Genomic DNA, 15,943 nt, shown 5'->3' with positions numbered 1-15,943 from the left:
GTGAATCCTCTCACCCTCCGCATCTCTGGCCTGTACCCCAGTTCTGTATGAATAAATAAATAAAATTTAAAAAATTGCAAGTAAATATTCAAATATCTTCTGCATTCTGTGGCAACTGTGAAATTAGTCTCACCTCTTTCTCCTCATTTAGAGAAGAGTTCTTAAAATTTGGTTATGGGTGTGAGGGGCACACTTTGGCGGATGCATAGTTCCCATTAAGGATTCTATGAGCCCCACATGCTGAACTTACAACAGATTTTTAGATGTTTTCCTCCATGATATGGAATATGTGGTTGTGGTTACAAACTTGTTCTAAAAGTAATTTAGTGCCAAGAACAGATGTCATTAGCACCCAGTTTACCATCCCACTCCCCATGTTCTTTTTAATTTCTTTTGATGCTGCAACACATACCCCATTTTGTCACTTACGATACTGTCTTCTTGCTTTCCTCTTTTCTATTCCTTCTTGACCACATGTAAAAGCCTAGAATCTTAGTAAAGTGCCTTGATGAATACTTCAGTTCCTCACTCCCTAGCTTTCTTCTTTTTCTATTGTTTGAAACATTCCCCAGTCAGAACAAAATAGTTATATCTCAAATATGGGTACTTCATCCCCAAGATTTTCCCAACTGAAACTTGGTTTCTACATGTGACAGAATAGTAATCAATACTTTGTTGTATCATTTTTTGTCATTCTTGTGTTTCAATTTTCCTGCACTGTGCTACATGACTGAGTGAAGGAATCAGATACAGAAGAAAGCAATAACTGGAAACCTTCTGGATTTGGGTTCTCATAGTAACTATTTATACAAGGAGGTGTCTCCTCCTGCAATTCATTTCCAAACACAAATCAGAGCTGGAAGAGAAGTAATGAGAGGGAAGGTACGGGGTGTCCGAGTATGGACTGATATCCTATGCTCCCCAGTGGTGTGAAGGGAGAGTTAATACACTTAAAAGAAGGATAATCAGGAGAAGGGGGCAGGGGGAGAAGAGGTTAGCAGACACATGTGGGTGAATTATTCAGGTCTGAGCACTCCAATCAGACCTCTTGTCCAACACACACAGACACACAAACACCACACACACACACGCACACAAACTCAAGCATCTAAGCTCCACAGGACTAACTGAACTTGTTAGAATTTTGAGTCAAACCTGGAAAGTAATGACAAAGGGAAAGAAATTTCATTTTTAAGTAATACAATTGTTTCTGAGTTCAAGGCTTACAAAATATAAATTAAATTGTGACAATGTATATTATGTGATAAATTCTTGTCCACCTGGATAACAGTCTGAGATATATTCTTGTTATATAATAAAAGGTAGGGGCTTATGGTCATATAAGATTAGAAAATGATGAATTAAACAAATTGAATAGACTTCTTCACTCGAGGACATGTCAGAACTTTCAAATGCTAATACATCTTCTCAAACTTATACAAGCACGGAACTCTTTATTACAAGAGCAGTCACAATTTGGAAGACTCTGCTTTAATTTTCTAATACTAACTTTATATAGCGATGAGCATAAACTGATTATACCAATCTCAGAATAGCACTGATCACAGGAATTTCAATGCAAACAGGATCTGCTCAACCCTTGTGCTCCCTCCCTTCCATGACAACCTGTATATGTCAAAAGAAAGGTTTCTTTTAATTGTTGGATCCACCTAATGGACTTTTTGACTCATATATACAGAGAAATGATAAAACTCACATATACAGAGAAATGATAATCCCTATATATTTCTAGCAAATTATGACTAGAAAAATAGACTAATCCCACCTTCTATATAGTGATACTTTAGGATTATTTTTTAACTCAGAAACTAGAATTAGAAATAAGCTATACCATTTGCTAAACTGTAACTGTATATGCACCTTTCCATCTGCCTTTTAATCAGACTAACAGAGATATTGGAGAGCAAATGATTATTTTTGTCAGATATTTCTGTTCGTGGTAGGTTTTGTTAGTCAGAATTCTCTCCAGGATATACCCAACCATCACTCACATTAAAGATGTGAGCTGCTTTAGAGCTAGGATGAATGTAATGCATCTGTTCATAGTCTGTATCTAGACCTGTACCTAGACATGGTTGTTGATAAGATGTTTGTTAGGATTTTAAATTGTGGATGGATCAGAAGCTACTGTCAAACATATATAGAAAATACAGAGTATGAAGCTAAGCTTTATAAATACATCAGAGACTATGCTCACCTAGATAAGTGGATTTAATGGCCTTATATGACAGAAAAGCTGTCATTTTTCCAGATGCTGAAAGAAAGGTTGCCTGTAGTGAGCTGGAGGTTAGGCATTTGATGTAAATCTATCCTGGCAATGATATGCATTCCTATTAGAATAAGAAATAATGTGCCTTAAAAAAAAAAAAACACAATTAAAGACCTCCAGTTTCTTGAATGCAAGCAAACCTCCTCATTTTAGTTCTGCTCTTCCATGACTAATTTGCAGATGCTGTCATACTCAAAGAGTACTTGTTGCTGCTAAGAACTGACATTGGCGTTTTGTCCACACACTGTGAGCTGCCAGCTAAATTCTCTCTGGGTGATTGGCTGTTGCTTCATTAACTTCATACACCCTGGCTGAAACAGGGGTTATGGATGCCAAGAGGCCAGGATAAGAGAGGCAGAAATAGACCTTGTGGGGTTAGCCCTGGTGATGATGGGTAAAAGCAGGTCATTTCCTCTGCTTCTTCGCCCTTCCCCCCACAGTGATAGCAGTTAAAGGGAATGTTTTCAGTACTAAGATCAAAGCAATATTACTATTTTGCCAACGATATCAAGGGGTAGTTTCTACTTTTTATATTGAGAGTGAAATGCAGAAAATACTTATCTTCAAAAAGATTTCAGGAGGAACAAATATAGCACACATTACAAAAAATAGCATCTATGGAATATTATTCCATGACAAGGCAACCTAGAAGATCAACTGGAATTAAAACACTGACTTAGGAGTTATTAGAAGAGGATATAAAAATAAATTACATTTTGTTTCTATTTTCAAATATATTTAAGATAAATTATGGACCACTCACTGAACTATGAACCATACATTTAAGCCACATTTTAAGGACAAAAGGTTAATTATGAAAAATAAATGGTGGCAAGGTAGACAGTAAGATAAATCTTAAAGTACATGACTTTCCACTTGAACAATACTTTCTAGAAAGACTGTAAGTTAATGCTTAACCTTTAAGATTAAAACATTAATCAAATATTCTCTGAGTGAATGCAGATTTATAGTACAATTTCTAGAGAATAAATAAACTATAAAAATATAATGCATTTGTTTGACAAATGTGGTGAGATACTTTATTTCACCTCACAAGTGTGGCAGCTTTTCTGGGGTAGTGGAAAGGATGATAATGCCCGTGGTTTTATCACTCCCAAGACAGAAATCATTTTGAAAGACAGTGTAGTGTATGCTTACCTCTCACAGCGTGGTCCTGTGTACCCGACAGGGCATTTATCACAGACGAATCCAAGACTGCGGTCTAAATGGCACGTCGGGCTAAAACTATGTTCATGTTGGGGAACAACAGGGACAAGGAAGAAGCACAAACACAAAATCATTAGCAGCATATTTTCATTTCTCTTTCTCCAGTTCTGCTGTGACAGAGGGTACAGGCTGGTCATTTCAGTCTCACAGACAGAGATTAGGGTCTGGCCAATTGAGAATGAAATGACACTGCTATTTCTGCAGACATGAATATAGCCCAGCGGAGAGCAGTATCCCTGTGACATGTTATTAACTGACTTTTGGCTGTTCTGGGTACGTGATCATCAATAACAAGTGGGACTGTACAGCCGCTTTGTAGGGATTCCCCAGGCTGGCAAAACACAGTCATGTATGCCTTTTTATCTGGTCCAATCATACTGAATTCGAACAGAGATCAGCCCAGAGAAATCTGTTAGAAATGCTAGAAAACTCAGTATGTGATAGTGGAAGTGATGGTAGAAGTGGAGGTAATGTTACTGTCCTATTTCCAGTGTCACTGGAAATACTACTACGCTGTGTGTGTGTGTTTCTGTGTGTGTAAGCACAATGGTCCTTGATTCACGGACATGCTATTTACACAGATGGAAATTTCCAAAATTCTTTTAGAAGAGATCAAATGTGCTTTTTGCCTACATTTAGGATAAAGCAAAACAAAACGGCCTTGCCATTTCAAATCTTCAGACATCTTCCAAAGTTTACCTCATTTTGCACATATTTCCAGTTAGTGTCCTAACACCAAAACTGAATTGAAGCCCAAGTCAGGAGCCAGGAGAGTAATTACGTGCTGGCTGGGGCCTTCAACATGTTCGACTCTGGTCTTTCTCTGTCTTGTGGCGACACCACTTGCACTTGAACCTTTGAACACTTCCTCCAAGATTGACATGTGCTCTCTGAAGAACCAATCAGCCATTTCAAATTCTTTGATTCAGCTGCTCTACCATTTTAGAAAGGAAGAGCCCCAATTAACTTCCTCCCATTATGTTTTTCCTAAATAGAACTAATTTCCATTCTATATGACAGGATATTCCAGTAGAGGCTTGCCTGATGACTACATGAATTAAAGAGAGCAACAAATTAAACACTGTAAGCCCAGATCTCCTTTTGCTCCTGACAGTGGGTGGCTTTCCTAACTCATCTGCACATCTGATGATGGGTATTATTTTTGGAGAATATTCCACTGATTTAACTCATAGTAGCCTGTAAACACCTCATAATTCTTATTTAATTTTTGATAGTAGCAAGCTATGAGAACTAAGTAGTTCTATCATTTTAAACTCATTTAAAATCTCATTTCAGTGGACAGTCTAAATGAATCTATTGAGGCAAAACAGAGAAAATGTGAGATATCTTGAGTCTACAACTACTATCTAGATAAAATAGTCCACACTAAAGGTTTCTGGTGCAGCCCTCCCTGGTGGCATAGCACTAAGAAGCTAAAGCCACTTAAGCATGAGTTCAATCCCCGCCTGCCCCAGAGGTGATACACATGGTGTGACAGACCTCTCCTGACCCGCCCGCTGTACCTCTCCGCCATGTACTTCATAGATCTGCCTGTTTTGCTCCCCCACTCTGTCTCTGGTGAAGCCTCTCACTGGCCCTGCACCTCTGGCCTGTACCCGAGTTCTGTATGAACTACTAAATAAATCTTTTTAAAAAATTTAAAAATAAAGAGGCTTCTGGTGGTTGTCATTAGCAGAGAAAAAGACACATCTCTGTGTGTTCTGAAGGAAATGCTTCTTAGAGAACACTCTGTGACTTGTCACCTCTGTGCTAATGGGGACTCACTGTGGGTGATTTTCTGGGTGGGAGTGTGATTGTATTGAAGAGAAGAGTCATGTGTAACAACGGGAAAAAAAAAATCAAGATTTTTTTCCCCATTCTCATTCTATGATTTGGTATTGTTTACAGACACAAAAGGAAGGATTGGATTTTGACAAATTTCTAGAATACTCGTATGTCTTCTTTTAAAATTGACGTTCTATAATGATCTTATCATCCATGGAGAAAATGACTTTAACTAGGAGCCCTAGGTTTTCTACCCATGTGGGACCACAGTGATTGAAAGAAAATCACATCAATTATATTTTGTAGCTCTAAATCAGTTTACCGTAAGTCATGTCAAAGGTGCATGACAAGGCTTCTGATATTTTAGGGCTATTTATAAATCATATTTCTAGCTCTTAAATACACTCACATATCAGGTAAGATTGACAGAAGTAAAGTAAAATGTGTGCACTGACAAAAATCAATACTTTTTTCAGGAATAAATTAAGTTATAATAATATGCTAGATTGAACTAGCTCTTTACATTTTTAGAGAGCTTTTTAAAAAAAAATATTGAATTTTCACAAAATCCTATTAGTTAGATAGGGCAGGCACAGGCATAATTTTCCCCTGTTCAATAATATCTTTACTCAATTCCTTGCCAATTTCCAGGTGAATTTAACAGGGAATCTCGAACTTATGATTTCTAATTCGAAATTCCTTCTTTCCATAACTAACCAGAATTAAGTGAATCTAAAGTTTCAGAAACAGAACTACTTACCATGATGCATCTAAATAAACCTCCTCAAAAATTTGTATTTGCACTTCAGTATTCTTTAAACAACACAAAATGAGGGTTCACTCTCTTAATTCTGTAACTGCAGTTATAGCTGGGCAGAAGATGATATTCAAGAGCAAACAGAACATCAGAACGAGACAAACATGTTCAGCACAAAATATCTACAGAATTTGGACTGGCAAATGCAGCAACTTGACAGAGATTTTAGCAAAATGTGAAATTAACTGCTCTGTGATAGAAAGGGGAACTGTAAGATCATGTTGACTTCAATTCATTCCAAGATTATGGCATTTAACTCTAGTTGGCCAGTTCTCCACTAGCACAGAGAGTGCTCTTTCTGCTTCCTGGATTATCTACTCCAATGCACAGAAGATGCAAGAGATCCAGGGCCAGCAGGCATGTTCCACAAACAGGGAGCAGAGAAGCAGCTTCTATTTGGAATAAATAGAAGGATCTTCCATGGAAGTAGTCCCTTTAAATGGCAGCATATAGATTTCTATACTTATTTCATATCTATAAGTCTATATACTAAGTATACATGAATGTGTATGTGAACATATATGTATGTTTATGACATTAATAAACACACAGAGATACAAGTTAGCCTTATTCCAAAAACAATTGAATGTTGCTTGTCATAAATAAAATGATATAATATTTAAAGAGAAAATGCATAAAAAGATAAGATAAAATGAAGGGTACATTAAAGCACAAAATGCACAGCTAAAACATGTTGATTTGATAGTGGCAGAGCAACCTATATCTTTGAATGTTCTCTTAACTAATTGCCTGAATTGCCTCTTAGGACTGTGATGTAATATGAAATAACCATTCTTTAGTCACTGGCAAGAACTTTCCACATTAGTGTTAGGGAATCTGGGCGGTTGTGTGTTTGCATATTGCATATGAAATAGGGACTCCTTTAAACTAACAGTTTTCTGGAACATTTGGGTCAGGCAAGATAAACCAAAAAGGGATAAAAAGCTGCCAAGTGTCAGTGAGGAAACTAAGGAGCAGCATAAGAGAATGTCAAGCAGAAGTGCCAAAGGAATAGAGAACTGAGAGGAAGAGGAGAAAATGAAGGAAAACTCATTATTTCATGGTTTTTGTTTAGATCACATAAATGCCTGTTGTTTTCCCATGAGTGTTTTTCTTCCTTCAGATCAATGATCTTTGTTCTACTTATTCTCAGAAGAATCATTAAACAAACACATATTTCTTTTATTTCAAATAAAATGAAATATGATTTAATACCCTAATGCCCATAATTGGGTTTGTAATTAGAATTGTGTTATTATCGGGACCTTTGTATGCTGTATTTCTGCAAACCTGACTTTCTCATTCTTCAAAACAGGATCATAGGATCTGTGTGATAAAATATTCCTTATTGGTAAGTTGTGAAAGCAAATACTTAACATCATGCCTCCCAGCATTATCACGGTGACTTAATAAAACCTCAAAAATTTTGCCAACATATGTTCATATGTCTAATTTGTTTTTTAAAGATTTAGTTACTGATGCATACAACAACTGGGGTACAGGCCAGAGATATGGGGGATGGGAAGATTCACCAGAGACAGAGTGGGGAGCAGAACAAGTGAATCCACTGAAATACATCACTGAGGGGAGCAACGGGCAAGACAGGAAAGGGCTGCTGTACCATGTGGGTCAGCAACAAGGCTGGGGATTGAACTTGTGCTGCTGTGGCTGTGGATGGCTTCATAGTGCTTCATTTTAACTTCTTCAGCCACCAGGGAGACCCCATATGTTAATTTTTCTTTTTCTAAGATTTACCCATCTATGCACACAAGGACTGGAATATAGGCCAGAGGTGCGGAGGAGGGGGGTGAGAGGATCCACCAGGAAGAAAGTAGGGAGCAGAACAAGTAGATGTACTGAAATACACTGTTGAAGGGAGCAGCAGGCAGATCAGAAGTCTGCCACACCATGTAGGTCACCTCCCTGGCTGGGGATTGAACTCATGCTGCAGTGGCTAAGGATAGCCTCACAATGTTGCGTCCTAACACACTGTGCCACCAGAGAGGGCCCCAATTGCTTTTTTCTAATGTCTTTGTAATTGTTGCTATTTCTGCAGTCTCAGGAAGAAGCCCAGGCAGGTGAATGAGAATATATGGGGTCTAATATCGGTTCTGCAACAAGCAAGCTGCATGATCACGATCAAGCATTTCATTTCTCTGGAGTTTAATATTCCTTTGTGGCATATAGGATTAAAAGACAGATCAGAATTACCCACTCTAGGAAAGGGCTCTAAAATATCTAACACTCTCTAAAATTTCTAGACTGTGGTTGCATTGAATACTTCCTTAAATTTACCTTTTGTCTTAAAATATTTATACTTTTCTATAAGTTCTAATTTAAACAATAATATAATGTGGTTCCCTGAGTGAGATCAAACCTCAGATTTATAAAATATTCTTTCAAAAGATTAAAATTTAGTATTTTTGATGCAAACCCAGAAGTAGTATTTATAATAATGCTGTAGATAAAACTTATTTAGGACCAGTACTGTGGTGAGACTTGTGCCAAGAATATCTTTAATTTTATTTTATGGCTGATAAAATCTATAATGATTTCAGTAATATCTGTTCAAACACAGGGTAAGTGTTCAAATAGACAATCATGTGTCTCTTTCATATCATATTTAATCTATAAGTTTCTGTGATGCTAAATTAATGAATATAAAACATTTGAAATATTTACATTTTTATTTGCTTCTCTAGAGATAAATTCATTAGCAAAGTTACAATCTATACCTAGAATATATATATCTTCAAGATGAGAAGGAGATAAGCAAACAGTGGACACTGTAAATAGTTGATGAAGTTGATATATACATATATAATTTAAATATTATAATCCTGTCTATATTCATATATCATAATAATTATAACAATCTATCTCTATCTCCTACACATTGATTTATTTAGCAATATTATCTCAGAAATTTGGAGTCAAAATGCTTGTGATTTATGACCATGAATTAAATAGATAAATCACCAAGGCAAAACTATCACTAAGCCTTACACTTTGAGATGAAGGTTGCAGCAACCTTTAGCATTTTTTTACCTGATTAACCTGTGAAAATTCAAATTCAATTTCCTGGTTTATATGTGACTATTCAATGTATTCTCAGAATACGATAGTGATGACTTTTAAAATAAGAGTTTTTCTAAATCATCAACTGTTCCACAATTTTGTGATCAAAACAAAAATTCAGGCTATTAAGTTAAACTAAAATTTTCTCATCACAGTTGTTCAATGTAGCTATCTTTATTTCCAAAGTTGTTTTGAATTTAAATATTTATGACTATAGACAAAATTCCAGAATTTCTAAGCTAAATTGATTAACATTTCCTTTTCCTACTAATGAAAATGCTGTATTTAAAAATGGAAGTTAAAAATCAGTTACTACTCTACTCCTAAGTCTACTCCTGTGGATACCATGTATGATTTAATGTTAAGTGGAAGTACCTTGACAACGGAAAATCTTTAACTATCTGGTGTTACTGATATTGCTATTATTAAGCTGACAAGGTGTATGAAATGCACATACTTTAGAAAATGCCATCAGTGGGCACCACACAGAGGCTTCAGTCCCTTTGGAACTGATGGATGATGTGATAATGCTTGCTGACTTTCTTTTTTCTTTCAGGAACACAATTACAAACAATTATTATAGTAGAAGTACAGAAAACAGAGAGGGACAGGCCATTAGTGTTTATAATTACCCCAGCAAGTTTCTCTTCCTATTTGGTGCTCACACATATAGTAGTAACATAGGTCAGACATGCAGATAAATTTACCAGGTCTATCATTTCATCAACTGCATATTGCTAAACATACATTGGGCTTAGATTCACATGCTATCACAAACGGCCAGCTCTGTAGGATTGCTAGCTGTGCCTGTGATATTCTGGATCAGGAGTAGAATGAAAACTAGTTCTCTATGCTAGATAGATAGATAGATAGATAGACAGATAGGTGGGTAGGTAAGTAGGTAGATAGATGGATAGATAAATAAATAGATACATAGATAAAAGTAAATATATTTGTGGCTTGCTGAAGATTCACAAGATTCACAAATAAATATTCTGAATGGAGAATTTCAATTCAAATGAGCATTTACTGCAGCATTATTTTTACTATAGTAAAGGGGCAGGTGTATCTGTTCATGTGAGTCCATGTGCACATGTTTATGTTTGTATAAAATGTGTAGTTTGGAGTTGATTAGGGCATTTCTATTTCAATTCTCTCCTTAGGTACTAAATCACTGGAATTGAAGCTAAAAAAATCAAACATCTTACAGAAATAATTGCCAGAGCCTTATATGTTTTATGTCTAGAAGTACTCATATGCCTTCTCAATAATTCACACATTATTTATTAGATATTTATATATGACAAGAGAAAAAGCACATACCATGTAAAAATACACTTGCAACTCGGGAGGCCAAACTAATTAGAAGGGCAAGTTTGTTACTCACTTATTGGATGGGATATTGAGTGGACAGGCACACGGCTGACAGTCTTCAGATGTCCCTTTAGTAGGATCACCATAGAAACCAGGAAGACATCTATTGCAGTATAAGCCACCTGTGTGATCTTTACAGTTCTGAGAAAGAATGCACATCAGAGTTGATTATTTTGGTTCCAAGCATCAAAATGTTACCAAAAATAGGCATAGAGTCATTAGTCTGTCCCTAAGCAAGAAGAATAATTTTCCATGTTAAACAGTCATTTTTACAGGTGGGTAATAGCACTGAAAGCTAATTTAATATTTAGCTTAAAACTACATGCTAGTTCAGCATGTGCATACTTGAAGAAAGATAATGTAAATCCAGTATGATTTTTTCATTATGCAAATCTAGTTTTCTTTTCCCAGTTATTTTTTTTCTACAGGAAATACATGTGATTTGGTCTGTATGGCTATGTGTTATAGAGCCCTAATAATATATGTTTAGTGGATATTGTAGCTGATTTAGGTAAAAATTTAGATTAGCTTAACCTGCATTTTAATGAAAAACTTGGCTAATCTTACAAATCCTCTGGGGCTGTGCTCCTCTTATCTCACAGATTAATTTGGACCATAGTGGGTTATGATGATTTGTTAATGTGCTAATATGCAGCATAGGTGAAGAGCTTCTTTATTCATAATTAAGCACTAAGAATATTAAGAAAATAAAATATATATAATGAGTCAATGAACCCTCAAGCAAATAACAATTTTCTTAGACATTTTTAAAAGAAAATATTTTCTTTTTTAAAACACTATTTTTCTTCCAATCAGTATGCTTAACCCAGTACCATTTACAAATAAAGAGATAAAACAAAATCATGTATATCTTGATTATTTCATATCAATTAAATTACATTCATCAATTCAGGATGTGTTCACAAAATTCATCAATATAGCTATAAAGTTGAATCATGCAGGTAATCAAGCAACGGGATTGCCTATAAAGTTCTCAAAGCACAATTTGACTATTATGGCATTATGTGGGCATGACATCTTCAGTGTCTGGTGTTTTCATAACATGCATTCAATGTTTTTTTTAAATTCATACAATAAGATTTCATTATGATTAAAGACATTTTTAATTTTGCAAGCATACAAAATGTAAGTTTCATTTTGAAAACAGTTTAAAAGAGCTGAAGGATATAAATCTTTGATTTTTATCAATAGCAAAATATACAGAGGAAGTTAAAAATATAAATTTGCTTTAAGTGTAAAGTAAAATGTGTCAATCTGAATGACAGTTGTTATAACCAGTGTGACTTAATGAATCTTCTGAATTATTATATACTTATAATTTTTAAGACTGAATTTCAAACATATTTGATAATTGAATTTCATAAAGAACAAACAAATATATACATAGCTTAAAATATAGTTTAAATATTACGGAAGGTGTGAAAGATATCTTTATTGAATAAAGAACATCTACATTAAAATTTAATTATTTAACTCTGGACTTTTTATACCTCCTGTAAAATAAGGGAGCTCAACTTGATTTATAGTTTTGAAGCTCTAAAATACCATGACAGTTTCATCAACTTGAAGTAAATAGGTAATTCTTCAGTATCTTGTGATACTTGCAAATAGGTATTTCTTTAACTTCTTTTAAATTCTCTTTCAAATTGATTTACCAACCTCTTTTCAAAGATAGCATAAAGGTTAACTTCAGAATCAAGAGTTGTCTAAACCAGCATATTGGGTTGAATTTTCCAAAATATGGATCAATTTGAAGAATGAGTATCCTTTTTTATTTACTTATATTAGTTTCTTTTGGCTTTCAAGTTTAGATAAAATTGGCTATTATTAAATAATTGAATTTTTGCTGTAATAGGTCTTTGCATTTTGTCTTATGGACACAATCAAAATCATATCTTCAAAAACTAAGAGGTTTCACAAAGTAAGGTCATAATATCGATTATGCCTTAACCATGTTGAAAGTGGTATTTCTAAAACTCAACTGGAAATTTCAGACAACTGAGACTCTAATTTTCCTTACTGTAGACATTTCTTACATTTTCTGAGGCTTTATTTCACTTAAATGAAATAAAACGAATCTTAAAAGTCAAGTTTTCCTGCAGTTGAAACCATAAAATAACACTAGACAATAACATAATGAAATAGTGAAAATGAGGAAAGGTTCCTTCTGATGGACTGATTAATTTTTTGGATGCCCTACTACAAGTGTTTCCCAAATGTCTGTACATATTACTATCACAAGACCACAAGAAGTAGCAAGTATGCAATCTCCAAGTGTGTCTTTAAATGTCCTCTGGGTCACTTCCCATGTATTTTTGAGTTAAAATGACCTTTTCATAAGTCCACCTGCTAACAGACATCTAAATTTAGATCTGATATCCAGGATGTATTTTAGGGGCCTTCCTGGTGGTGCAATGTGTTAAGATGCATCATTGTGATGTTATCTACAGCCACCGCAGGGGGAGTTTGATCTCTAGCCAGGGTGGATCACACACATGGCACAGCAGGCCTCTTCTGTCCTGCCCACTGCTCCCCCAGAGTAGTGTATTTCAGTAGATCTGCCTGTTCTGTTCCCCATTTTGTCTCTGGTGAATCCTCTCATCCCCATTACCTCCGGCTTATACAGGAGGTATGTATACATAAATAAATAAGTAAATATTTGTATGAATGCATAAATAAGTAAAACTTTGCAAAAAAAAAGTAAGTTTATTGTAGTTAATTTTGAAAGAGATTTCATAGTCAAACAAAACTAAGAGTTAATTTATCTGTAAATTTTATAAGTTACCTGGTAAATGCACTGATAGAAAAAAAAAAAACAGTATTTCAAAGTGAAAATACTAGTCCCTCAGATTTCCTCTGCTCTCTCCAAGAACACATTAAATAAATTGGGTGTTATTGGCATGAGGACTTAGATAATCACTACTTTCTCTTTTCTCCCTTCCCAAGTAAAACTAAATGAAACTTTTATTCTAAAAAGGACTTCCATTCTTAGAACTATCATAATCAAATGGACCAAAAAGAAGATAGGTTTTAATCCTAAGAATTCACCACAAATTACTATCAGAAATTTTTAAACTTGGTATCATGATATGTGCATCTTTGTCTTTATAGATTTAGTAAAACTATATCAGTTTGTGTGGAAAATTTCCTATTGCATGTTAGTAATGTGCTGAATCTCAATGTTCTTCCCAAGGTAAATTTTAAAAGACTTATGGTATAATTAAAATAAAAATCACTTAGCCTTTCTGTCATAAAAATGCCATTTGGAAAAATCTACTGATCTACAAATTAAGGCTTAACATCCTTTATACTACAATTCAATTAAACAAAATCTTATAAAGATAAAACCAAAAGAACTTCAATAAACCTAAATGCCAAATTACATTGAAACAAAAGCCTTGAATTCTCATTTTGAATTTTTCCCAGATGTTTTACAATAGGGAAAAAATGGTTTTGGTGGGATGAGAATAAAGAGAATATTAAGAAATATAGATAACAGCCTGCCTTAAATTCTGAAGGGAAATGAGAATATGATATCCTCCTGAATTGGCACTGTTTCAAATTGTGTTTCTGCAAGACTAATGAAATGAGAAATGTTGTTTCAAGCTTCATGCCATGTCAGACAATATAAAACTAACATGCCCTTGAGTTAATCAGAATGGTCTATTCAGCACAATTCTCCAATCCAAAGCTTTCTTAGCAGGAAAGAAAATGCTTTAGAGCTTTTTTTTTTTCTACTTAAAAGTATACACTTAATTATAATTGGGTAAGCAGCTCTGGTGAATACATATTGCATGTATTTATTATTTTTAATCTATTCAATACATATAACATTTATATTCACCTAAAACTTAAAATTTTAAATAAAAAAATAACATTTTAATGTGAAGAGGACAGATTTATGTAAAGATTATATCTTACATTTCATATCAATAACTTCCTGTTGTTGAAGTAGTCTATTTTATATAGATTCACTGGAGATATAGAAACCATTATGTCCTGGAACATATGTACCCATCGTTAGGTATGTTTTTATTATGATGTGCCCGATTGTAATTTAGTTCTTAGATTAACATGAAAAAAGCACTTACTACTGTTGGTTAAACCAGAAGATCACACAGAAAAGGGCATTCGCAAACTCCCTCCCTCAGTACAAAGATCTTGTTCCACTCACTCCTCCGGTGTCCAAGGCCCTAAAGCTAGTAATTGAATTGCAGAGCCCATGAGCTGATTTCAGCCTTTCAGTCAGCACCGCCAAGAGGCAAACACTCACCAGGCATTCTCCGGTGATGTCATCACAAGAGTCCGCGTGACCGAAGCACTGGCATGGTTCACAGATGCCACCTACAAGTGTGCCATTAACTCGCCGGTGCCTAGGCCAACAGGACTGGAAGAAGGTTTCAAGTCAGTTTCAGGGATTTTTTTTTAAACCTTGTTTTTTTATACGATATTTAGGTAGCAAACTCAGCAAAAGTGCTTGTCATAGAATCACCATCGCTGAAGTATTGCTCCAAAGCTATTTCTTCTGACATGATGCTGGGTACTGACCTTAGCATTATTGGCAGGTATGAAATTAGAGGAAGCATTAGCTTGGTGTCTCTTCTGAAATGGTAAAATAAAGCAGAGATATAAAGAATTGACAGTCTCAAAGTAAAAAGAACAGAAAGAAAAATAGAAAAGTATTGAAAAGAAGCAGCTCGCATAAATGGATTTTTCAGAGAACCTTAACCTAAGACAGCAGCTAAGGTCACCCAAGGAATGTGGATTCTCTGGAATTCACTTTCCTTTCCACATATGAACTGACCTTAACTCCTTCACTTTCAGAACTTCTGCAGTCATCTGGAAGAATAAGAACAAGGTAGCACCCTATTCTAACACTGGGCCATACATACAGCTGAGTTCTACACATATAATACATATTTTTCATCTCAGTACCCACCCTCTTATACTTTCTCAAATTTATATAAAATAATTAATGGTTTATTTACCATATATTCTCTTGACATTTTATGCCAGTATTCTACCAGAACTTTATAAATACCATTTTTTGAAATGTGAAACACTTTATTATATAAAATATAATTCTATTAAAAAAGGCTATTTGGATCTTAGGTCACCGCGTGACAGCAATAGTGCTAAGTCTATCATCACCTTTAAATTAAGTTTCTCTTCTGCAGGGTTTACTACAAACTGGGAAGGAGATGAAGTAAGGGAGAGGCACAATCGCTGCCCTCTAACAGCTTACGATCTCCCTCAAGAGATAATTGGTTTTGTGGGATATTTATTATATGTCCAGATGGTTAAATACAACATAATATAACATGAAAAGGTCTTTTTCTCCCCCAGTTGAA

The 15,943-nt window shown here is 34.9% G+C and overlaps 1 protein-coding gene across 2 annotated transcripts in view; it reads right to left on the bottom strand.

Annotated features, from left to right (window-relative positions):
* Positions 1-15,943, bottom strand: part of LAMA2 (laminin, alpha 2) — a 489,259-nt gene that overhangs the window by 184,016 nt on the left and 289,300 nt on the right. For both annotated transcript variants that reach the window (XM_004673842.1, XM_004673843.1), the window contains exons 16-18: positions 14,866-14,979; positions 10,585-10,712; positions 3,449-3,535 (exon numbers count right to left, since the gene is read on the bottom strand). In XM_004673842.1, the coding sequence (XP_004673899.1) occupies positions 3,449-3,535; positions 10,585-10,712; positions 14,866-14,979 (329 nt within the window). The remainder of the gene's footprint in view (positions 1-3,448; positions 3,536-10,584; positions 10,713-14,865; positions 14,980-15,943) is intronic.

The sequence above is a fragment of the Condylura cristata genome, unplaced genomic scaffold, assembly GCF_000260355.1.
Source record: "Condylura cristata isolate star-nosed mole 26May11 unplaced genomic scaffold, ConCri1.0 scaffold00001, whole genome shotgun sequence".
NCBI classification, from domain to species: Eukaryota; Metazoa; Chordata; class Mammalia; order Eulipotyphla; family Talpidae; genus Condylura; species Condylura cristata.
This window is presented reverse-complemented; position numbering and strand designations above follow the sequence as displayed.